The sequence below is a fragment of the Antechinus flavipes genome, chromosome 3, assembly GCF_016432865.1.
Source record: "Antechinus flavipes isolate AdamAnt ecotype Samford, QLD, Australia chromosome 3, AdamAnt_v2, whole genome shotgun sequence".
Classification (NCBI taxonomy): Eukaryota; Metazoa; Chordata; class Mammalia; order Dasyuromorphia; family Dasyuridae; genus Antechinus; species Antechinus flavipes.
In genome coordinates, this window is record NC_067400.1 from 394,750,456 (window position 1) to 394,777,528 (window position 27,073).

A 27,073-nucleotide genomic window follows, 5' to 3' on the forward strand; every position below is an offset into this window, starting at 1 on the left:
GGTGTTTCCAGAAAGTTTACTTTGTTTGGCAAGGAGGCAAAATTTGCATGTGTGCAACAATTAAAACTCACTCACCTCTGGCACTTTCTAGGTATTTAACATCCATGGGATTAATTTTCTTTACACGTAAAAGGGAGGGATTGCATTCTGAAGGTTCTTCCAATTATACAACTATGATCTTAACGGATACCACAATAATAATAGCTAATATGCATGTGGTAATATTTTACATATGTCATATGACTTTTGTGCCTTATAATCCTGAGGTCTTCCTGACTTCAAGGACCAGAATAACTGAGCTACCAGCTGAGGAATACAAGTTTCTACTTTTCTTGGCCCTATCTCTTCTCCAATAGATTATCCTTGCCTCAAATTTATCACATTATAGTTATAAATTATCAGTTTTAAATTCAAATTTCAGTGACTCTGCCCCTCAGTAACATTTTCCATCTTTTGGTAACACTTAATATATATGTACTTGTCTAAGACCATATGGATCCTGCCATTTTGAATTTCTTATTTTGTTTAACAGATATTTCATTCAATTCAAACAAAATTTATCTAACATTATAGTTTATCTAACCTCATGACATTACTAACATCAGTTCCTTTTTAATCATTCAATGTTAAATTATCACATTTTTAAGATGATTTGTAAATTCTTAGCATAAATTTATACTATTCTATATACACAGAGAAATGTATTTTTGGGATAAATTTAAACTTGAAAATTCACACCTAAGGGAATTGAAAATCTACTCCACCCATACTGATTAGGAGCATTGCCCTCAACCCAAATATTCACACATTTTACTGAAGAAAGGAGATGGCCACAGTAGACCTTCCAATTTCCAAATAATCCGAGCAATTTGATAGATGTTTGTTATCAGAAGGTATTATTTCTACCCATAGTTGCTTGTTCAACATAACTGTTGATCATACCTCTCCAGTTCTTCATTCTTGATTAGTGCAACTAATGAATCCCATGAAGTGGTTGCAAGTATATGTGAATTATTATTTATTTTGTTATTATTTTGTATTTGGTTTCATCCCAATGAAATTATGCAATGTAAATTCAAATGATATGGCCACTTTATATTCTAGGTCACATTAACAACCCAGCCTCATAGCAGCACAGCAGATAGAGCACAGGCTGGAATCAGAAAAATCTAGCATCAAATCTGGTCTCAGATACCAGCTTTGTGGCTCTGGGCAAATCATTTAATTCTGTTTGCCTCAGTTTTCTCACCTATACAATGAGCTGGAGAAGGAAATGGCAAGCCACTCCAGTAAAAAATCTCAAATAAGATAATGAAGAATTGAATATGACTGAAATGACTGAACAAGAGCTTCACATCCACAGAATAATGGATTGAGTTGGCGTGGTGGAGTGTGATGAGGGTAGGAAGGTGGTAAGAACTTAATACCCTTATTTTCCAGATGAAATTCTAAGAGATAAAGTAACATCTTATAATATAAGGCTTAATAATAAGGAGCAGTCAGGTCTTAGTCTCAAGGAGAATACTGTCCAGTCAGTGGTCTGACTACATATTGTAGTCTGAAATAATCATCACCAAAATGCCATTATAGGTAGCCAGGATATCAAACCATATTCTCTTATATATAATTAATTTCTTCTTGTTGTTCAACAGACTACTGTCAATGTCTACCAATAAGATTTTTCTCAATCATTCTCTAGTCACTCTCCATCTCCATGTTAAATAAGAGTTTAAAATACATACACAATGGACAAATGTACTTCTCTTTAAAGGCAGCTTTTCAGGAATACATGTGAATTTGCAGATCAGTTGAAGATTTTAAGACTGGAAAGAGATTTTATATGAGTGTTTTATTGACAATTTCATTATCATGTTAAAAAAATCAAGATGATATATGTGCCAATCTGTTCTACTGTTAGTTACAAAATCTCTCTCTAATGTGAGAAACAAGTGAGTCTCCTGCACAAATTTGTTCATTAAACTGGCGATACTAATAACTGACATACATATTTCTTTAAAAGTTATATATATTATCTGACTAGAGATACACAACTATTCAGAGATAGTTGAATAGTTCCTGTTATATCATTTTACAGATTAGGAATCTGACGTTGAAAGTGGTTACATGACCTGATCAAGGTCATGCAGGTCTTCCTGATTCCAAATCCAGCACTATGACATCCTATCTAAAAACAAAATAAACAGATAAATAAATAAATAAGCTGGTGTCATATTGTTTATTTTTACAATTAACTTACATAATTTTAAGAACTTAAATATCCTTCTAATTCAGGAGTTATTAAGGAAAAGTTACACAGACTCTTGGAGACTTCAGGAGATACAAAAAGTTGGTAAGGGGAAAAAAACTATATCTTTAGTTTCACTAATCTTTGGTTTCCTTTTTATGTTGCTTTGTACTCTAAAAGATTATTCTAAAAAAGGGTCCACAAGTTTCACCAGATTGCAAAAGGGGTGTGTGACAAAAAAAGTGAAGGATACCTGATCTAATTCAATGTTCTCCTCTCTCTTAACAAAAAGAGATACCTGCAGACTTTTAGGAAGCTAAGAGGTATGACTGATAACAGTTAGCTAAGCAATGGTAGACTAAAGATCATAATGCAAAAATCATTTCACAAAGAAGACAAGGCTCTACATTCTACTTTCCCCAAAAGACATGAGGATTGCAAAAGAAATTATTTTACATAATGGATACGATTAAAAACTTTAAAAAAAAAACACACATTCAGGGACCTCAAGTTCAGAATCTCTGCTCTAAGGGTGAATCTTCCAGCTCTAAATCTGAGTAGTGAGGTCAGTGACAAAAGGTCAGTGGATGATGGGATTAAAGGTCAATGATGACGTATGTATACAAGAGTATTGGGAAACCAAATATAATTCAATAGCCCAAATCAGGACTTCTCTATAATTTTTGTTAGTTACATTAAGTTTCCAAATATCACAATCAATAAAATGTGACTAAGCAAACTATTATGAGTAAGGAGCACCTAGGTGGTTCAATAAATAGATTGCTGAGCCTGGAATCCTGAGTTCAAGTATAATCTCAGACACCTACTAGCCATGTGACCCTGGACAAATTACTTAAGCCTATTTGCATTAGTTTCTCATCTATAAAAGGAGAAAGAAATGGCAAACCACTCCAGTATCTTTACCAAGAAAACCCACATGGGATCACAAAGAATTGGACATGGTTGAAAAAACACAATGAACAATTATGAGTTCAGAAAAGGGAGAGAACAATGTATCTATAATTGCCAGATAAGTAAAACTGAAACAAGGTAGTTTTCTGAATAAATCCAACATGAATAACATTTTGAAACCTATTTTTGAGAATAAGAGCCCTCCCCAACCACTTCATTATTTCCAGTTGGTTGTTTCTACTCCCTTCCCTCACCCATCACATGCATTATTTCCACTATTTGAAAATTAAGGGCTTTAAAAGAATTTAGGTCTAAAAGCAAAGGCTTATCTAAAAGGAAAAGCCAAATTCCAGGTTTTCTCCAAAAAGAACATAGCTTTCACGTAAAGTTACATGTGTGGATGATTCTATGCACTAAGTGAACCATGGTTCTAATTCAATTCCAATAAAGTCTGGGTTGAAGAAATAATTAGCCAATTTTCAGAGCCTGGCAGTATTACATTTAAGCTGGTCTTGATTTAAACTGAAACCAAGGCCCAAGTTTTTTGGTTTTTTTTCCCCCCATGTATAGATGTTTATGGTCTAGTGAGTTTCCCAAAAAGTTAGAAATTAACTTTTTGTCTCATAAACCTAAAACTCGTCTGTGTAAGAGTCAGCCTAAGTTTTTACTTAAGTAAACATGGCAATTTCATCTCTTCTATTTTCAGATACTATAAAAAAAAAGGTAAGGCTATCACATTTAAAAAATAATTTATCTTGCAAATATCCTCAATGACTGAAAATTTATCCCAAGAATGGAGAAAGGGAGAAGATGCATAGAAAGAGTACAATGTCTGTGATGGTTCCCACATGGACCTTCCAAGAGCAGGTACCCTCAGGGCAGAGAGGAATAAAACTTTGTTCTAGAGTTTTTATTCTTATATTCAAAACTTGATGTATTCAGTAGAAAGAGAAATGAAGTAAGGGTGGAAAATGGAATGCAGAATGAAATAAAGATAAAAAACTGGGGAATGAAATGTGATAATCCACATATAAGAAAGCGCATGTGGAGGATAAGCAGTTAGGTGCTCAGGCAGTTAGATGCCATGGAGCACAAGCATGTTAATAACTATCTCTAAAAAGGAAAAGCATCAATAATAATTGCTGTTGTTAAGTCCTGTCCAACTCTTTGCAATCCCATTTGGGATTTTCTTGGCAAACATATTGAAATAGTTTGCCATTTTCTTTCCAGATCATTTTACAGATGAGGAAACTGAGGCAGATAGGGTAAAGGGATTTGCTTAGGGTCACACAGTTAGTAACTGTCTGAGGCCAGATTTGAATTGAGGTCTTCCTGATTCCAGGCCTGGCATTCCATCCATAATGTCACCTAGCTGCTAAAATTAATATGTAGTGCCTACTATGTATCAGCTATTGAGCTAAGCACTTTACAAGTAATATCTCCTTTGATATTCACAACAACGCTGGGAAGAAGTGGCTATTATTATCCCCCCATTTATAGAAAAGAAAACCAAGTCAAAAAGATATTTATGTGATTTCTCAGCTCACACATCTAAGATCAAATCTGAACTTAAGGCTACTTGATTCCAAGCCTGATCCTATCTATATCCCCTCGCTGCCTCTGCAGCAAAAGCATGATCACACTGGAAGCCCAAGGCTATTGCCAGATGTAGTTGCTAATGGGCCTGGGTTAGGATCAGGGCAACAGAATAGGTAAATAGCTATTATGAACCTCTCCTTAAGATTAGACTTCATTAGCATAAAAATTCAAGTAAAAAGCAATAGATTTATTTAATAATAGAGGACTGAACAAACTGAAGATTCTATAGAAATTTTCAGATGCTTTTTTCCCCTGATATACTTTAAATGTAAAGCTAAACGAAATTTTGTCTAATCTTGCCTATACACCTGGAGGACAATTCAATGACAATTATTCCCCTGTAGCTTCTTTTCTTTTAATGTCTATTTTCATACACAACAGTAATGTCATTTTGGGACATATCAAGGCAAGTAAATAAAAACCTGGGAATGGAACATCTGCTATAAAAGAATTATACTTTTACATCTATTAACACCAACTGAGTGAGTCTTCAATCTCACAAAGTAAATCTTCTTCTATGACACCATCTATGACTCTACCAGGGCCTTTTATTTAGTTAGTTGCTAATGAGTGCCAGACATATATCTGAATTCCAGAAAACGAATGCACTGTTTATCAGCCTGATAACTTTCAAATATTCCTCAACATATGTCCCTGGCCAATTCTTTCTTCTCACAGTATATCACATTTGCTAAACAGCTGCCCATTGATGTTTTCAATTCCATTACAACAGATGGGCCATTAAAATTAGAGAGGGTTTGGGTTTTCAAGGAGGCTGATTCCATTGATAGGTACACTTCTCACCTCCATTACCCATAACTCTATCCCAAGACTTACTGGGAAACATTCTAAATAATAACTTTAATATGGCACTTTAAGGATTCCAAAACTCTATACACACACACACACACATGTGTGTGTGTGTGTGTGTGTGTGTGTGTGTGTATAATTTATTATCCCCATTTTATAGATGAAGAAACTGGGTTCAGAAATTAAGTGCCTTCCTCAGATTGCGGAGTTTATAAGTGCCTCAGATAATATTTGACCCCAACTCTTCCCAAGTCTATTCACCGTACCAATTTAGTATATCTTCAAGTCAAACAAATTATCATACATAATTAATCACTGAAATTCCCATCTTCAAGAGACTTCTCATTTTCAGGGACTGATGAGTTAAAACATTAATTCTGGGTAAAATCCAAGTAGCACTATAAAACAGTAGCTAAAAATTCCTTAGGTATCTTGGGAAAAATCTCATCCATGTGTTTTGTTTTTCCTTATGGCTATCTTGCAAATGTGAAAAAAAAATAAAGACAGAAATATCTGTCCTAAAAAACAGCTAAGAAGACATCACCACTTTGTCAAAGGAAAAACCAAAAGTAATAAGATCACTATTATTCTTTAAGTCCTTTTTTTTGCAAAGATTTTTTTATCTTTATTATTTTTAATTCAGAAATTAGAAAATAGACAGATCCAATTACTGATCCCGCGAGAAATTTATGGTATCCAGAAACACTATGGTAGTATTACTTTAATTAAATCAAAATCATTAATTAATCAGAAATGAAAACAAAACTATCACTCTTTTGGAAGAGGTTGGACATTTTTTAAGCCATTTATGAGTTTACTCTGAGACTACAACAGAGAAAATGAAACAGAAAGGGTAATGTAGTGGATAAATTGCTGGTACTGGAATAAGGAATATCTGAAGTCATTTACCCCCATCTGTCAAGTGGGGATAATACCTACTATACCAGACTGTCTTCAGACTCAAACAAATTAAGTGAACATAAAGCACTTTGCAAACTTTTAAGTGTTACATAAATGTTAGTAATTATAAGAGTTATCTAGCAGCATTCCTTTTACAGGAATTATTTACTCTGTGAAATAACTCTCTTCTGTCTTAAGAACAATCACTTAAGTGACTGCAGAGACTGCAGTATCACATAGAAGCAACACGTACCTGGGGCTCTACCATTGACAAATTTGTTAATATCTCTATGTAACAGAAAAATTCCAAGAATTGGATAATGTTTCTACAGCATTAAAGAACCAGATAATGTCTCTCAAAAATGCACCATATAAACTGAAGGTAGCACTGAGTCCATTCACTCAACGATCACTGCGCAACTATCTAGACTTTCTCAGGCCAACTAGTCTTTGGAAACATTGTGTGTGCTCTTTTAAATAAAGAAATAAATGAATTCTAGTTTTACTTTCTATAGAGATATAGAAACATCTGTTACAATACCAGAAAACTTTTGCACAAAGGGAACTAAACATTTCAGAACTCAAACAGAATAGAGGACCACTAAATGAAAATGCTTGACTTTTCCCTTAAAAATAAGGCAATGTCACCAAATGAACTCTGCATTATTTTATCTTGAAAACCACAACTGATAAAAACATACTTTCCTATGACTCACAGAAAACAGCTGGATACATCTGTCAACAATCCAGCTCTTCAATGACAGAGAATCTTAAAGCTTTAATGTCATACTTACATGTGAGGACTCAGCTCATAAAAATTTCTATTCCTGTAATCTTCCACTTTCTCTGGTGAATAAATGGGCAATGATCGGTATGGGTTCACTGATATAACCACACTTCCAATGTATGTCTGAAATGACAAAAGAAAAACATGATCTGTTAGTCTAGATTAATATCTATTTGGGTTAGATTTTTAGCATTTTTTAAATCCTTCACAAAACAGTAGCATTTCTAACATTTGACTATTATTTGTATGTTCTTCAGGAAAGTTTAAGAGTCTCCTAACAGATGACCTGTCTTGTTTGTTCCATTTGATGATGAATAAGAAGCAGAGATCTATTCTCTTAAAGAACTTTAAAAGCTACAATTACCTAGGTTGAGCAGGAGTAAAGGAAAAAAAATAAGCCATTTACATAAAAATTTTATAATATATTTAAAAGGAATAGCAAGTTGTACATAACAGATTTGCAGTTTCATGTGCAATTATCTTTTTATTATACTATACTATTAATATACTATTATACTTTATTATACTATATTATCATAATACTATATTTTTATTATACTATTATACTATATTATCATACTTGTTTTATTCCACAAATTAAAAATATATATGTGGAATAAAAATATTCTATAAAAAATATAAAACATGGCATTCAAATAAATGTTGAATGCCACACATCAAAGATGATCCTATTTTCTCCAACATGTATGCTGTCCCCACTAGTCCACCTCCAGCCTCAGTTAACAATGTAGTTAGCCCTTGGTCTTTACAATCACTCCTTTGCCAAGTCAAAAACTAGCAATCAATCACTGTTCACTTTCATACCTTTGCACAGGCTGTTTCCCCTCCCCTCCCCAATCTCAGAGAGCCAGCCCTAAAAAAATAAAACCTTTTTAAAATAAAAAGTTAGGGAAAAAACAAATTTAACAAAATCAACTAATATAACAAAAACATTGAAGGTAACAGATAATGTTTTACATCCACAGACCCCTGCACTTTAGCAAAGGAGTTGGGGGAAGTTTTTTCTCACATCTTTTGAGAGTCAAGCTTATTCTTTGTAATTTAGTAATATTCATTTTTAATATTTTGTGTAAGTTGATGTTTATATTTACAATTTGGTGACTAATGTGTATGTTGTTTTCTTGGTTCTCCTTTCTTCCCATTGTATCAGATTGTTTAAATCTTTCCATGTTTCTCTATATCATATTGTTTTTAAAGAGTAAATCCACTACATTAACATACCATGTTTTGTTTAGTTGTTCTCCCAAACACACTTTTTTTCTAATCATCTGCTACTCAAACCCCCCGAAATGCTATTATAAAGATATTTGTGCATATGAAGGCTTTCTTTATGTCGGTGCCCTCCATGCAATGCATGCCAGTATTGTAGTCTTTGAGTCTAAGTATGTGGATATTTTGGTCACTTTATTTGCATAATTCCAAGTTGCTTTCCAGAATGGTTTAACTAGTTAACAATTCTATTAATGAAGCATTACCATGTCTCTCACAGAATGGAAAGTGAGGAATTACAAATCCTATATTTGTTTTTTTTTACAAGATAATTTAAGAATCTGCCATAACAAAAAATTTGTAAATTGAGGGGATACCCACCAATTGGGGAATGGCTCAATAAACTATAGTGCATGCTTATAATGGAGTATTATTGCCTTATGGGGAATGATGAGCATGATGCTCTTGTGGAAAAAAACCTGGAAAGTCCTCCATGAACTCAAGCAAAGTGAAATGTATTGTATACAAAGTAATAACAATGTTCTGGGATGATCAGATGTGAATGACTACTATTTCAGTAGTGCAATCATCCATGATTACTCTGAAGGACTTATGTTGAAAAATCCTACCCATACCCAGAGAAGGAACTGATTGCATCCAAATACAGATTGAAGCATTCTCTCTTTCTCTCTCTCCTTCTTTTAAACTGAATTTTCTTAGGGGTTTTATTTTCATTGGGATTGGAGATCTATGGTGATTTTTTTTTTTTTTTTACAATTTGACTTTATGGAAATATTTTGCATAACTTCACAAGTGGTTTCTTAATTGTAGGTGGGGATAAGGGAGAGAACCTACAATTCAAAAAAATCTAACAACAAATGTAAAAAAAAATGAATATAACTTAAGAAAAATATTAAATAAATAAGTTTAAAAAAGAATGTCATAATCAGATAATTCTCTCAAGCCAGAAAACTTAACATTTCATACTTTTATCATAGTCTTTCCATGCAAAAATGGCTTAATTCACATAGGATACATATAGTCCAAAGAGGTCATAGCTTCTATACCAACTTCACATTTAGCCATGACTGTAATTTTAGAACATGAGATTAATACACAAGAAACAGTTGTCAGATTTATAAGCAGCTACACAAAAGTTTCTTAGTCCACATACAATTTTACAAGAATATCTTCTCCCCAAAAAGGAACTCTTTTTATGTATAAATAGGGTAGGGGAAGGAAAGGGGAAAGTGATATGCTATTGTTTTGAAATAAATTTATCATCTATTTAAGAATTTCAACAACAATGATCAATAAAAATATGAATATCTTAAAACCACAACTTTCCCACTATTTACATTTTAGTAAAAGGAAAAATAGCCTGTTTAAACAAAAGAATAAAAATAACATTTTATTTCTAATCTCTGTACTGTTTGTGTGCTTATGAGATTTCACTGCTTTTTTTAGGTACTATAGATATTATCCATAACACTTTGATTCTTCTTTCTTCAATCTGCTTCACTTACATTCATAGTATCATACACCACTTACTCCAACCTTCTCTTATTTTTCACGTGATATAATTTCTTCCATATTTCTTTGTATTTTTCACATTTTATATTTTTATAGCATTCCCAGTATATAGCATATACCCAGTTTACTTTAACACTTCCCAATAGTTAGACATTAAAAAGAACAATATTTATCCCCATGTCATTGAGGCTACTTTTTCCTTAAAAGGTAATACAGTGATAACTTAATGTATATAGAATATTAACATGCTCTAAGAAATAGCAAATATAGAGAAACTAAGAACAACTCGAACTGGAACAAAAGAAAGTGAGCAAGGCAAGAAAACAACAGACACAATTATATAGTGATATAACTATAATGGATAGTCACCACAAAGTAATCAAAATGAGTGCTGCAAAATTACAAAGCACAAAGAGGAGATACAACAAAATATTTCTTCGGTCCCCCAACCTCCTTTGAAGGTGTAGGAGAACTTGGAGGGTAAAATACTACATGTATATACTGTCAGATTTCTTTCAATGCATTGGTTTTGAAATTTCTTTTTTTCTTTTTCTTTAAAAAAAAAAGCTTATAGTTTTGTAATAAGCACATAGCTCACTAGGAAAGAAAGAAGAGTGCATAAGGCAATTAAAGGCAATGAAAAAAAAGATATTTTAAAAAAACTTTATTTTCAAAAAAATAATGAAATAAATTTTGAGACATAATTAGTCCAGAGTACTAAGGCTCAGGCAATTCCCAGTCATCTAATTACAAAAGTTCGGTGAAAGAAGCACTGACTCCTTGGATTGGGCACATGCTTCTGCATACCAAAATGGCAAGAAATAAAAAAGCCACAGAGAAGCTGTGCCCAAATTAAACAGCGCTATATTTCTTGCTAAATATCCTTTAAGTGTTATTAAACAAATTTCTTTGTGAATATCAGATGGACTGCAAGGGATTTAATCCAACCCAAGACCAAAAGTGAACTTTAGAAGTGGGCCTTAGGCCTGGTCTTAGGTAAAAACTTTATAGTTTTCATTGGATATACAAACAAAACCTGTTTACCTATCTTATGTAAATCAATTTTTCACATTCCTTTTAATAACTTTTCAGGAAAGAAATCATTAAATCAATGGATATGATCAGTTATCTGATCATATTACCTTACTATGTTACCAATAGCAGTAGCTACTATTTTATTTTTCCTATATTGTACAAATTGTACAATATTGTACAAAGGCTTCTTCCCTCCTTCCCTATTAGGCAAAATGATATATGTCTATTTCTACAACAGATTTTAACAGAATGATTTCTAAATAAGAGTCAAGAAAATCCACTACTTGCCAATTAGAAACACAACCATGGTAAATGGGAAGAAATAGTGAAAGCCAGGGTAAGAGGGAAATAAGCTTGAGGTCTACAGAGAGAAAACAAGATGCGAAAAACTTTCTTAATTCTTTTTGGTAATTTCTTGAATACAGTATTTAAATTAAAAAAAAGAATCTGTCAGGCATGAAGTTTAAGTTTAGACATTTTACATTCTCTTTAATATTTAATATTTACTAAACCTTGATAAAATCTGCTTTGGTGGCATTATTGCAAGGAAAAGAAACCATATACAGCTCCATGTCTCATAACCCAAACTGAGGTTTACAGACAATTTACCTAGTGCCAAGAAAATGAATTGTACAAAACATTGCTGACAAGTTATCATAAGTATCCCTGGGTTGAAACTGAATACTAAGTAAACTATGTGTAATGCTGATGGTTTTTCAGTAAACCTGTTCTCCATCTGTTAGCACTGCATGGATCCCTAAACTACATTATTTCCCTCATTTTCCCTTGCCCTTCATAATTTAATAGCTGGGAAACTGGCCAGCCAGGGCTAAGATTCTCAATTCATAGAAAACAAGAGTGTCAAAAACTGAATCATTACAGTAAAGAATAGTAGGAAATACAGGTTTTTTATTCAACAGCCTCTCCTCCAGATAATAGGTCTATCATCTGCTATGATTCCCGGACTCCTCATTTAAAGAGCTTTTTCCTAGGAAAAAAAATAAAAAATCTATGTGTGCTAGCCAAGGCTTTAAGTAATCCCATGTGTACCTTGGGAGAAACTTGACTGTTGATGGTGACAATCCTCACTAAAACTGAGTCACTGAGAACCCCTGATAAAAGGCATACCAGAAAGCAGCTGACAGGGTGGGATTTGGGGAAGCTGTATGGGATTTAGGCCACTAAACAGATCCCAAAAACTGTCAGGGAAGGGTTCCATTTAAGTCATTTCTGCTTGGTTAAACCTCAGAGCTCTTGAAGAAACTAACCATTTTGGCACAAACCAAAGCAATTTCTCCTATCATTGATTTTGTGGAAGAAACACTGGCAAAAAACAACTGGACACAGGCTTTTTTTTCCCTCTAAAACATATCATTTCAGAACACAATCCAAAGTCACTGTCAAACTGTGCCAAGCTTCAAAAATACAAAACACTCAACTGTGACACGTGAATCCAACCAAAAAACACACTAACAGAAAGCAAGCGATTCTTCTGAAAGACAGAGTCCCACATCTAAAAGAGCTGAATGTGTCACATGCCCATTTTAGGAACAAATGTACTAAGAAAAAAAAACCATGAGATTGAAGAAAGGTTCCAGCAGCACTTAAGTAAGTGATGCTTATGTGAATGAGTGGAAAAGGGAAAAATAAAGCTTCCCGTTAGGGCATTTGTGTTGTAATAAGGATCCAGGACATATGAAAAGTTCCTAATACCTATACAAGGATATAGGGTACTATAGTGTGGCTGAACTAATGTATTTTGTCAACTTACCCTGTGTTAAAGGAAACTCTAGGCATAAAGTAGCAACCCATAATATACTCAGCTAAGAGTTTATTGACCTAGCCAGGTAACAAAATTTTGAGGAAAAAATATCTTTCTACAAAATGCCCAACATTCTAAAAAATCAGGTCCAATCAACTACTCCAAAATTCTCTTTCAACAGATGAAATACTGAGGCCCATAATAAGAAATTGAGTTTATGTGACCTGTAAGGGTCCATGTAGCTATAAATGCTGAGATGAGACCAGGAGCCAAGTCTTTCTGATTCAGATCCAAGGTTCAATCCAGTTTACCATGGTGTGCCTCTCGCATGAGTATGTAGTATTATCAAATTAAACTAATTAAATAAAAGCACAAGAAAAAAGCTACTCTATTGAGTAATAATTTTAACTGAATCTGTACTCTATCAATCCCCAAAGCATCAATATATATGTGTGTATATGTGTATGAAATATGTATTTGGTCTACAAAAAGCATTTTTTACATATTTATTATACCAAATCACACTACATATTTTGTAGGAGCTAAATAAAGCTCAAAATGATCATTCTTGGAGTATACTGGTATTCACAAACTTCTAAAAATTCCATGGACCCATAGGAGTCCCACAGACCCTAGGAACAACGATTTTCGTTCAAACCTCCATTTCACAGAAGATAAAACTCAGGCCTCAGAGAAACTATGTAATTGCCTGAGCTCAGACAATATACACGGTATCCCTAGATTTACCATAGTTTAGACAGGTCTTTAGATGATTTATTCCACTTTTACTTTTTCCACAAAATATGTTGTTGTCACAGAGACTCAAGCCTTATTCTCTCTTCATGCTCTTATTATTTGATTTTATGCTTCTCTGTTCAAAAAAGGCAGTATGTTGGGCTAACAATTTAATTTTTTACCTCTAAAGATCAAATGTCATCAAATCAAGAGAACATAAGAATAAACCTAAACCAAAAAAATAATAATATCCTGCCTGACATTCAAAGTTTTTCTGGAGACTGGTCATCAGATCTGCAACAATAATATTCATGCTCTGGTTGCTTACTTACTGCAAATGAACAATACCTTCCCAGGTAGAACTTGTGTAACTGTCAACATCACCTACCTAAAACACAACCAAGAACCCCAAAGTATTCAGTCTTTGCACTGTAATGTCAACTGGTACAAATTACATATGTATAACTGTAAGAAAGTGCATAAAGAACTTATACAGCCACTGCAATTTAAGACAAAAATCTACAAAGGGAAAGAGGAAGAAAGAGAGGAAAAGAAGGAGGGAAGAAGGAAGAGAGAAAAGAAGGGAAAAAAGGAAGAGGAGAGGGAAGGAAGAAGGAAAGAGGGAAGGTGAGGAGAGAGGAAGGGAAAGGAAGAATGGGAACCTAGCATGTGACAGGCATTTTAAACAATATTAGCTCACTTGATCTTCACAACAATCTTGTGAAATAGGTATCATTATTGTTCCCATTTAACAACTAAAAAAACTGAGCTAACAAAGGTTAATTGACTTGCCAGCATCACAAACCTATTAAGTATCTGAATCTAGATTTGAAGTCAAGATTCCAGGTCCAGCTGCCTATCCACTGCACCACTTAATTGCCTCTAAAAGTGGGTATACTGAGAAAAGTAGGCATATATATTAATAGTCTGACCATAACTGAGGAGATTCCTGTCCTTGTGAGTTAGGGCTAAACAGGGATTATTTCACCTATCTTCATGTGCTTAACAATAATACAGAAGATAAGTGATTTGAATCATACAGTGAATGAGAGAACCAAAATTGGAAGAATCCCGAGTCTCTTTCCTGATCTAGATTTTTTTAAAAATATACCTCCCCAACACACACACACACACACACACACACACACACACACACACACACACACTTCACTGCCACAGCTGTGTCCAAAATGTTTTCGGTAAGGAGGGAAAACACCTGCCAGGATGTTTTCCTCATCACAGGAAACCAGCCTGATGTCAATGAGAATTGCCAAGATTTTTGTAGTGAGGAGTCTTCCGCCTGCTAGGTTGTAATCTACAATGACAACATTCACAAATGATAAAGAATTAGAAAATAGAGTGAAAGATTAGAAAATAGAAGTGAAGAATTTTTTTTAATTTTTTTCCCCCAAGACCCAAAGTTAAAAAATAAACCAGTGTTGAACAGTACTTTACTAGTTTTCATTTGCTCTGGTTAATAAAAATAAAACTGAGCAATTTTATAAAACAATATAAAATAGAGATATTTAAGTATGTTAATGAAATTATGGAGAAAGAATCTGGTACAGTAGATAAAACATTAGGCTAGAAGCCTATGATACTTGGATTCAAGTCCTGCCTCTGACACATGATGACTGTGATTCTAGGAAAGTCATTTAATCTCTCATTGCTTTAGGGAACTCTCTAATACTATTCCTTTTCTTTTTTATCATTATTTAAAAGTTTTTATTTTTCAATTTGAGTTCCAAATTCTCTCCAGTCCTCTCCCTACCCATTGAGAAAGCAAGCAATATATCAATTATAAATGTGATATCATACAAACCATATTTCTATATCAGCCATGCAGCAAAATAAAATATAAGTAAGAAAAACAAAGTTTAAAAAGCATGTTTCAATTTTATTCTCTGGAGGTGGCTCAGAATTTTAAGACTGTAAGGGTGAAAGGAACTGCCAACCTACATTGGTGAAAGATGTATGGAAGTCGCTCTAGCATGATCAGCTCCTAACTCTGTGGTTAGGACCAGCTCCTATCCCATATGAATAGATATCAAATACCAACTACTGAGTCTCAACTAGTATCAAGGGGATATGACAATAATCCCATAGAGATCCCCAAGTATTACCTTTGCCGTCAAAAGCCTGAGCCAGTAAGGAAAAGATTTTGATTATGTTACTGATAAATGGAGTCTTTCACCTAAAAATGTGATTCTGAAATCTAGTTTCAGCTTGCAGTCCAAGAAAATCGATCAATTCATGTGGCTGTATAATTTTTATGGAATAAAGTTGTTGTATAGTAGTATTACCACTAATCTCTATTCAATAAATGATTACTATCTTTGTGCAGAGCCTACAATACACAATGTACTTGTACAATACACACATCAAATATATATGTACATATATGTTATATATGTTCCATATATTCCACAGGTGTGCATATATGAATATTATATATATTCCATGTATATATTGTGTTATATATGGATGTGTATGTTGTATATAAGTCATGATCCCTGTCCTCAAAAAGCTTGCAAATTCCTTGGCTGCTATCTCCATTCTTGAAGACAAAAAGACATCATTAATTAAATAAATAAATGTAAACGAAGACAGCAGATCACAAGATTACAGACAAAACTACAGAGCCCTTCAATTCCAATTTCTTCATTTTAAAGATAAAAAAAGTAGATTGAGAAAGACTGAGAAGTTTGGCCTGGAGTCAAAAAGGTATTAAATGTCTGAATCCAGATTTGAACTCTGATTTCCCTGACTCCAAATCCAGTGCTCTATCCATCTACCCACAACACCATGATATAATTGTAAAATCTGTGATAAAGTAAATAAACACAATGAGTTTATAAAGCAGCGATTACCACAAATTAAAATGACTTAGAAAGATTTCATGGACAAAAGGGACTTGAACTAATATTTTTAGAATGAGAAAACTGAATAAACAGAAAAGGAGGAGGAACCCTGCAATTGAGGAGAAGAGAATAGAGAGTAAAGTTTATGGAAAGTAATTAAAAGATACAACCGTGCAAAAACAGGTTGGGAACAAACCTTCAAAACCAAAGTATTATATCAGAATTGCATACTGCCGTAAGGTGCATTGCCATCAAAGATTTGTTTTAAGAGGAAAAACATGAACCATAAGTATTAAATTCAAGTGTTCCCATGGTAGCCATACATTTAATTTCTAACTAAACTTCCTAAAATTAACTTCTTATGTAGATTGGTTGATGGATCTACATTGGTGGAAAGAGTCTCCATAGTAGGAGTCCCCCAAACCCCAACTCCCATAACCTTGAAATCACAGGTCCAGATTGGGAGAAAAATTATCAAAATTAAAATTTTTATAAAGATTAATTTAGCACTGATATGGAAAAAATTGACTGTAGGAAGAGAAAGGCTGGAGGCAAGAAGATAAGTTCAAAGGACTGTGGCTACAGCAAGTGGTTCATCCAAGTACAAAAGAGAAGCCAAAGCAGGACTACGCATTGAGAATACGAAGAAAAAGTCAAAAGAATCTCTGTCCTCAAGATGCTTCCATTATAATGGGGATATAATAATATATACAAATGGGTACAAACCTGTAAGCATTAGAGAACTTAAATTTTACTCTATGTATTATTTATTTACTACACATATGCTAAGATACATATGTATATATATATATTATTATTATAATTATTACTTACAAAGTAAGAATAACCTCCTTGAGCAAATAGAGCAATTTATATTTTACTACGCTTTTTATTTATTTACTACACATATGCTAAGACATATATATGTATATATATTTTTTACTATAGTTATTAGTTATAAAGTAAGAATAAGCTCCTTGAGCAAACAGAGCAAGGCAAACAAAGGTCATTTTTTTTTTTAATGACTTGCACCAGACAGCTAGTGAGTGTCTGAGAAAGGATTCAAACTCAGATCTTCTTGACTCCCAAGTGTGACACTAAATACATTGTGTTGCCTATCCGGAAAAATGTATTAATCTAATGAGCCATGATTTCTTAATCACTAAAACTGAGATAACATATACTTCTGTGGTCTACCTCATAGAGTCTTTGTGCAAAAGGTGCTTAATAAATTGGTAGGCACTACATAAATATGGACTACTATTATAAAGCAAAGTGTGAAACTAAGATATAAGTAGGTTATTACTAGCAGTGAAATCACTAATCTTTAGAAATATTTAAATATTGATAGCAATAATTTATTAAATTATTAATTAAGCTAAGCCAAAGATTTAAATTTTATAATGACTAAGAACAAAAATAATGCCTCAATTGACTTCTTATCATTTCCCTCAAATACTATCATTTCCCCAGTAATTTAGACTTAAAACCTCAGAGTCAACTTTGATTCCTCTCTTCTATGATTCTTATTTGTTATGTGAAATCAATTTCAGGGAATAACTTCCTTTTTTGTTATTTATGCCTTCCTTCCCCCTGCTTCAGTCAAATCCCTGACATAGGTAAAGAACCCTTTTTTTTTTTCATTAGACTAAAAGTTGTGCCTCAAGTATGAAGACAGATGAAATTATATATAAAACTTGTAAAGGGTGCAAGGGACTCCATTTTCTACATAATTTGTATGTTAAGAAATGGAGAAAACATTTTGTTTATTTATAGTTATAATTTTTTTAAACTAGAGAGAAGGAAATATTATTAATGACATTTTGGTGGGTCTGTTTTGACCAAAAATTTGAGCATTAGATTTGAAAACAAAATATGGGTTCAAATTCTCCTAGTTAGATAACTTTTGAGCAAGTTATTTAAACTACCACATCAGTTTCTACACCTGTAAAATGTAAAATGAACCTTTTCCCATAGGTTCAATTACTATCTTTATGTAGATGATTCTCAGATCCTATACAGTCAACCTTTCTCTCCAGTTCTAATCCCATATCACAAATTGTTTATGGTTCAATTTCTTAAACTGTGGTGTATAACTCTATATAAGGTCTGATAACTGAATGTGGATTTCTCAAAATTATGATTTATTATCAGTAAATGTTTTATTTATGTACCTGTTTTTATATACCTATATATCTAGGGTCATATAAAATTTTGAGGGAGAAAAGGGTTGACAAGTAGATAAAGTTTAAGCAACCCCAGTCCACTCAACATTTTATATTGGGTGATCTACACATCTCAATCACTTCTAACCATAAGAGAACTAATCACATGTCCCCTCAAAACCACCACTCTGCCAAATTTTCCTATCACACCATCATTTCCCATCATACTTTCTGTTATCCAACTCCAAATTCAACAATATTTCTGCTACATGATGCCTACTATATACTTTAGCAAGATATCCAAGTAGCAATATTCAGTTACATGGCTGAACAACTGGACTCTGGCATTCAAGGAAAGATATAAATTGGAGAGTTACCAAAAAAAAAGATAAATTAATGATGTGGGTGTATTTGACATCTCCAAAAGAGAAAGTATATCACAGAAAACAGAAAACTAAGGATTAAATTATCAAAATAACCCCACACAATTTAGAGCTAGCATGGAGACGATTAAGAAGAAGAGAAAGAGATGGTCTAACATCATACCATGGAAGGAAAGTGTTAAGGAGGAAAAGCTGATTCACGGTTTAAAATATTATAAGCAAATCAAGGAGAACATGAACTGAGAAAAGACCACTGAATTTGGTGGTTGGTATGTTATCAATGACCTTTGAAAGTATAGTTCCGATAGAAAGGAAGAAACTGAAGTCATACTGACGCCAGCTAAGTAGAAAGTGAGTAATGAGTAAGTAGTAGCAGCATCTAGAATCAGAATTCTAGTAGGAACAAGAAAATTAATATTAATATTAAAGAATATTAAAATAAAGATATTTAGAAAATAAAATATTAACTAAAGGAAATAGAGCAGCAAGGTCATTTAAACTTATGAAAGCTGAAATAGCAGCACTTCCCAGTTCAAAAAAGGCTCATTTTGTGATCTAAAGGGGAAAAATTGAACAAAAAACAACACCTTCATAAAGGCCTATGAAGACCAGATTGCCTCTCAGTAGATCAATCCAAGTCAAGATTATAAGTTTAGAAACAAAGAAAAACTTTGATTAATTTCTGGGGTCACTTGTTCCCCGTGTGCATCCTCAATAACTCATTAAAAATCTCAACCACAAAAGAATTTAAAGGTCTTACATATAGGAGTTTGACTGTAAGCAATCTATAATTGCCGATCCATTTTTCTTTTTCATTTTGCCTTCTTACCAGACCTGTGACTGATACTGAAAAGTTCTACTAATAAGAGAAATTCTCCATGCCAGGGAAGATCAGCACCTGGCTTTCAATTTACTGCCTTGAAGAACTACTTGAGGAACACAAGAGTGATTAAATGACCTGCCTAGGGTCACAGAGGCAGTATGTGTTAGGTTGAAGTATACAAAGTTTCTTTGATATTTTTATACACTGTATTATATTATTTTTCCAAAGTTATGACTTGATAATCTTAAAAGATTCCCTAAATATTTTAAAACACTATATATGAGGGGAAAGGTGTCTTTTCAAAGTCCTAAAGATTCTCTCCTCAGTATTCTTCAATTCACTTAATCCAAGACTTATCACCATGGGTATTTTCTCTAACTCAATGAGGTAAACAGAAATGATACCGAATCATAAAAGACTGACAAAAGGCCTTTGTAAACAGAGTACTTTCAGTTATCAAGTGAATGCATTGTGAACATTTCAATGAGACTAATAAAACACGGATGGATGGATGTTCTAGGGCATGAAACGAATAACAGCATGAGGTGGACCTGTGAGAACCTTCAAAAATGACAATATAGACAGTCACTATCAAAACAAGGACTCTATTCCCTTGGGCTTGAAATGCTGGGAATTTGGTCACAAGATGCTAGGTACCACATTGTTTTTATTAGACAGTTAGCAGACTTCCCAAAGTTCCTTGAGGAGGGTTTTTGGATTTTATCCATCCCTTGAGCTGCTTTTTTAGACAAACAGCTCAAAAATGTGCAGAACAGCATGTCTGCAAATTACAATGCTACGGTCAATAAGGGAGTTAGTTGGGGAGTTATTTTGAAGGGGTTTGGGGGGTTTTATTGGTCTTTATAGTTTTTAATAAATATAACTCACTATGTACATAAATGTGTGCATTATATGTACACACACACACACACACACACTCCTTTCTGAAAAAAAAACACATTTGGAGTAATTATGCACTGTGCACATTATAAGTAAAAACAGGGGGCTTGGAGGAAGGGGTATTAGAGAGAAAGGACCACCCAAACTAATGGTTACTTTCAACTTCTCAGATTCTATTTGCAAGTGCAGAATTTGATGTTTATCACTAGAATTGTTAAATTTAATCACTATATGTATTAGAATTTAAAGCATAGGGGGTTTTTCCACTAGGAAAAATCTGCTTAGTTTTTAAACTGCATTTATTTTCTGTGTTCAGTCGTTCCATTCATTGTTTTATTATTTCTTGCACTAGAGTGTTCAGATTTCTTTGGTCCATGTTCTTCTGGCAGACCTAGAGTTATTAAGTTATCTTTACAAATTTTGTCTTTGAGATCAATATATAATATATACATACATACATACATTTTTTGCATGTATGAAAATCATGCTTTTCTTAATATTATTGGGGTTTTTTGCTCTTCTTCTTTCAGATTGTACTTTACTTCTGAATATTGACATTCTCAATTAAGTTACCTTCTCTTATTTTTTTTCTCTTTTAAATTATTCATGAACAATCTGCTTGTGGTTGTATGCTCTTTTGAAATCCACAGAGTTCTTTGTCACATCAGATGTTGATTCATTTTCCTTTGTCTTGAAATACTTAATAGATACCAGAATTATTTTACTAGATCTATTAAATATCTTTCTTCTTGGTTTTTCTGGTTATGTTTGAGATCTTTAATTGAATTTCTTCTTCCTGAGATCTTTACTAATTCTAGTCTTTTTTTTCTTTATAGTCTTCTATTGTTCACTTTTTTTTTTATCTCTTCCTCTTTGAATGCAATTTTCCAAAGAACTAGTTTTTAAATCCCTTAAACTTTGTCCATTTTATGGGTCCTCAGTCTCTGCCCTAAGAGATAGCTAGAGAGAACAGAACTAGCCCCAGGTACACCCTGGGTCATTTCCTTCAGGAAGCCCTGGGAGATCCACATATACTCTGGTTTTTAAGTCTCTGCTGTTTCTCTTCCTTAGTTTTCTAGCTGAATACTATTTAACAACACAGGACACTTCAGTCCCAGCTTAAATAAACTTCCATGACAATGGTCAGGTATAGTAGTAGAGTTTTGTTACAAGTCCATGGATTGGTTTGTTAAGACCAAACTGAATATGATAAGTGGTAGGAGAGAGTACTAAGTAAATCTGTTAATGCTGTTAATTCAACAGATTTTCTCACCTCATTTTAAGGTTCTTAGTTCTACCATTTAGAGACATCTGAAACCATTTTATCTCTTGCGCAGAATTTCTGCACAAGAATGAAGAGGCTTGACTTCTTAAGAATTGGAGAAAATGTCTATTTCTCCATCTTAATTGTGTGACCTGGAAAATTTAGCTGTTTTTTTTTTCCTTATCATATTTTCTGAAATACATTTTCCTGATTTCTTTCAGATATTTATGAAATGCAGATTAACTCTAACTTGATGACTACATGATTAATTATTGGGATTATCAATATGGTATAATTAGGGTGAAGATGCAGACAGACATGCAAATATAGATAGATGGTCAAGGGCACAGACTGAATGAATAATGACTAGTCAGTCCTGGAACTTACTTTCTTAAAAAGACTCTTGACATAAATTTGACTTGGGTCATTTGTCTCTTTTATATAAATGAAGCACACAGCTGCATGGCCTCCTAGACAATTAGATATAGTTGGCACTCTGGAAGTTGAATGAGAGAATCAAGAACTAAAGATGGTTTTTCCCAGTTATTTTTTCTTTATCCAGAAACTTTTTTAGAGTCTTCTTACTCAATAAAATTCAGCTTTATTGCGTCTAAGATAAACTTCACTCCTTGGTCCTAACTCATCTTTCCAACCCCATCATGTGTGAGTTCCCTTTCCACATTACAATACAGCAAAACTGGCTTTCTCTGCATCCCTCACACAAGCATTCCAACTGTCTAAGTGCCTTAGCATGGGTTGTTCCCCATACTTGGAATGCATTCCAGCCTCACCTCTGCCTCAGAATTCCTTACTTCCTTTACCATGCTGCTCAAGCACCACCTTCTACATAATGTCTGAATTCCCCAACTAACATATTTAGTTGATATATATTTATTCTGTACATATTAATATACCATTGATAACACAAACTTCTTAAGAACTAGGATTATTTCCTTCTTTTGTTATATTTCACTAAGACATATCATCATGCCTGTTCATTACAGGCACTTAATAAGTACCTGCTGAATTGTTATCATTGTCTTCCTATCCCTATTCAAAACATCATCTATAACTCTTCCATCACTAAGCCAAATGAACAGAGACTGCTTTTTGTCAACTTGTACTCATCTGTCTATTTCACTTGTATATACTTTAAGGAAAAACAGGAGGACTTAATCCCAAAGTCTATAGTTTCTCTATCTTCATCTAAACCCAAGATCACAATTTTCTATAAAACTCCTCCTTAATGCTTATTTTAAAGAAATTTCTAGCAAAAACAACATTAAAAATGAAATCTTTAGTTTTATAATACAATCTATGCAATAATATCTCATATACGGGATAAAACCATTAGGTAGAATTAAAGAATTTATATGGCAGGAAAATGATTTTTAAAAATTTCTAGATAAATGGTTAATGTTTCCCTAAGGTGAGGGCTACAATGGATTTCCTGGATAAATGGTAAAGTAGGTCATGGCAAATATCATCAAGATGGACCAGTTTTTGTTGATATTGTTAAAAGACTCAACTGACAGATGGTGCTCAGAAATGAGCTCTCTAAGGAAGCAACAAAATTCTTCTATAACTCTCATGATATGCTGTTTTCCCAACACTCTTCTACTACCATTCTTGTTTGGTTCAGTCAAGAACACTTGGTTATTTTTTCAAATGACATTTTATTGACAATGAGACTAGAAAATCTTCATAACTTTTCTTTAAGAAAAAAACTATTGCATGGTCCAAGTGCTTGTTAAGGAGCCATGGGCATCTTGTAAAGCTGCTCCACAATATTTGATGTCTATCTTATTTTCTAGATTCTTCTGAATCTGAAGCCACTATGTTAAAAGCCTGGAAGTTCTGAAAGGCTAGAAACTTTGTAGCTAATATATTATAAATAGCTGATAGATCACTGAATTTCACATTTGCAATATTTTCTAGAGTATTTCAATATCAAAGAAAGATCTTCTGAGACCCTTGAAAGTATTACTCAATGATAATAGCTAACAATGTGGCACTTGGAAATTTGCAAAGCATTTTATAAATACTATCTCATTTTATCCCTTTGACAATCCTGGGAGGTAGGTATGACTGTTATTTTTATTTTATAGATGAGGACATGAAAATAGGCAGATTGTTAAATGTTTAAGTCATACAACTTGGGACGCCTGACTCCAAGTCCAACATTTCTATCCAATGTGCTACCTCCTTATTTTCAAATCGCCCCAGCTGGTGATGGCCCCCAAAAAATCTTTTTAATAAAATATACATATCCCCTACATTCAAATAAAATTATTGCAAATGTTTGTTTGATACTGGCATATCAAAAATATGGAAAAGTACTGTCATGATGCCCAAAATTTACTGAGTGCTCAATTCACTAAGTGATAAAGTTATTTGAAAGCAGAGTAGTAGAAAAGACATTGCTGGGATGGCTTAAAAAATAAAATTAGGAAGCCATGGAACCCAGACATCCCGTCTGCAGAAGACCCACAAATCTATGGCTTGGCACTTGGCTGAAAAGGCAGTTGTTTTTACTGGCCACAATAGATCAGGTATTTGAATGAACTCAATGTTCCACTCTCAATCTTCAGGACCATTTTCAATTCATGTAATGGTGAATTGTACTTTTTAGAAGCCAAAAGGAAAAGCGATCAGTAAAGTTGGTTGAGATGTAATTTATTCCTTCTACCCCAGTGACAAAGACTAGTGTTGAAAGTCTATCTGTATTTGAAGGTCTTTTATTTGGCAAAAGACCAGACATTACAACCAAAGCTGTATAACTTCTGGGTTTTCCCACCTGGAAGACTAAATGCTTTCTATACTTTGAGGGAAGGTGACACCATATGTCATTGCCAACCCAAACAATGAAGCTAATTGCTCAGCAAAGGCGCTTTCTATCTTCTCCTGTAAAATAAGGGCTTTGAAGAGCTCCATCTCTTAAATGGAACAAATATGGCTTTGTATCAAGGCCAGGTGTCAAAATCCTCAGCAATTCTATGTTAACTGTCAGCGCCTCAAGGGGAAAAATACATCAGATAGTTAATTCTTAGATTATACAATTATTTTTATAAAGAAACAATATAGAACCCAGTTACATTGAGAATTAACGTCAAGGCCAAAAGTGTCAGTTTGGGAGGAAAAGGCAGGTATAACAGAATCTTCACAAGTAGATATCCCTGATTTGTGTAATTCCCCCTCCTTTTATTTCAATATTTCCTTTCACTGATTCCCCTGTAGTCAGATAGGAAACCACAAACATATAGAGCAAAGACACCCAACTTTATCCCCTAAAAACAAACGTTCATAAAACCCAAAGAAGAAAATATATGAACTTTGTTTTGGCCGCTCTGAGTTAAACTCAGTATAGATGCCAATGCCTATTTCATGGATGAATTTATAATCTATATATTTATTTGAACTCTAGCATTTCTCTTCACTACCTATGTAATCCTGGGCAAATGTCTTAATCTCTTCTTTATTTATTTTTCTCATTTATAAAATTTGGGACTAGAAAAGAAGATCTCTAAAGTCTCTTCCAGCTCTGATTTTCTATGATCCTATAAAATGCATAGGGACAACATAAATTATAAATTTGATGTATTCCTGGAAAGCTACAAGAAATTCTTAATTTCAATGGATTTAAATGTATTTAAAGGTACCAAACAAAACTTAAATGAACTGTGATGAATGAATACTTTCACAAAATGAAGAATCCTTTTGTAAAATAAAATAAACAAAAACTCACTCTCTCCCCATCTCATTGTCCCATTTGCTTAATTTAGCTGCTTTGTGCTTTAATTGTTCATTATATCATATTTTCTTAATATAAGGTATAACTGTATATCCCAAACTTTCCAGACACCAAACACATGTGTCTAGTTAATATATACTCATGTTTTCAACATCTAAAGAAGAGTGAATAAACTAAATCAACACACTTATAAAAAGAAGTCAGTGGCTCACATTTTATTAGTGGCTTAGCTATTAGATTCTACATCCTAAAAGGAATTACCTTTGGAAGGTAGCAGCCAAAGATTTTTAACTTTTCATTATTTTTTCTTCTGATTGTACATGGATAAGAATCCTCTAAACCCCCCAATGTACCCATACTATAATACACTGTACTACTGAACAAACAAATTGAAGGATTGTACTCACATATATTTCATTGTGGTCAAACCGCTTCTTGAGGTTATCAATGAATGATTCCTCATTGAGAGGCTCTAAAAGAACCATATCTCCCACTCCAATCATATTGTCCAGAAGAGACGTCTTCACCTCCATTTTGGCCATTTCTCCCTCCTAGGATCAAGGCAATAATTAAAAAGTCAACCAAGAGTGAAATCATTTCTTAAGTAACTAAATGCCTTCCAGATACATAATAGAGACAGAATCCAAATTACAAATACTCATAGAATCATAGATTTAAGTTATCTAATCCAACCCATCGTTTGACATAACAAAGAACCTGGGCCCAGTTGAGACTTAATTCAGGTCCAAAACCACACTGCCCAAATGCCCAACTTACAAACAAATATGAAATCCCATACTTTTGTGTCCTCCTGGACTTCATTCTTTTTTCCAATTCCCCCAAATGTCATAAACACTCCCAGCCCTTCCAGAACCAGCCCTCCTGTTCTGATCCACCCCTTGATCCACCGCTGCTCCAGTCTCATAACCAGAGATTCTTGTCCTGCCTTCTCTCTCCTGCAAGAAGGAGTTTTCACCCTCTCCATCCCAGCTTTTGTCTATCCCCAGGGGAAGTACCATGAAGGAAAATCTCTACCCCTACAACAAATGTGTTCTTGGGATATCAAAGTAAAACAATGTACTCTCTCCATAGAAATTCCAATGAAAAATGTTTGCTTCTACCATTCAAATGTGTTACAAATGTAATAGATTTTTGTGTATTAACCTGGATAAATAAATCTCTTCTTATTTCATTGTTTCTTAGGGAAAATGCTTTCTGAGTTCTAAACAACTTTGAGAGCCAAAACTATTCACACAAGAGTTGGGAGGCCGCCCTTTTCACAAGGATTATAGAACATGCCAATAGCAGCCTCAGTAGTATCAAATTTCATTCAAATAACCATGTGCTTCTTGGTACTAGTAAAATTAAATGTCACACA

The 27,073-nt window shown here is 33.6% G+C and overlaps 1 protein-coding gene across 5 annotated transcripts in view; it reads right to left on the bottom strand.

Moving 5' to 3' along the window:
• MYO1B (myosin IB) overlaps nt 1-27,073 on the bottom strand; it is a 213,650-nt gene that overhangs the window by 138,569 nt on the left and 48,008 nt on the right. For all 5 annotated transcript variants that reach the window (XM_051985985.1, XM_051985987.1, XM_051985986.1 and 2 more), the window contains exons 2-3: nt 26,103-26,246; nt 7,261-7,376 (exon numbers count right to left, since the gene is read on the bottom strand). In XM_051985985.1, coding sequence (XP_051841945.1) covers nt 7,261-7,376; nt 26,103-26,237 — 251 coding nt within the window. In that variant the 5' untranslated portion in view covers nt 26,238-26,246. The remainder of the gene's footprint in view (nt 1-7,260; nt 7,377-26,102; nt 26,247-27,073) is intronic.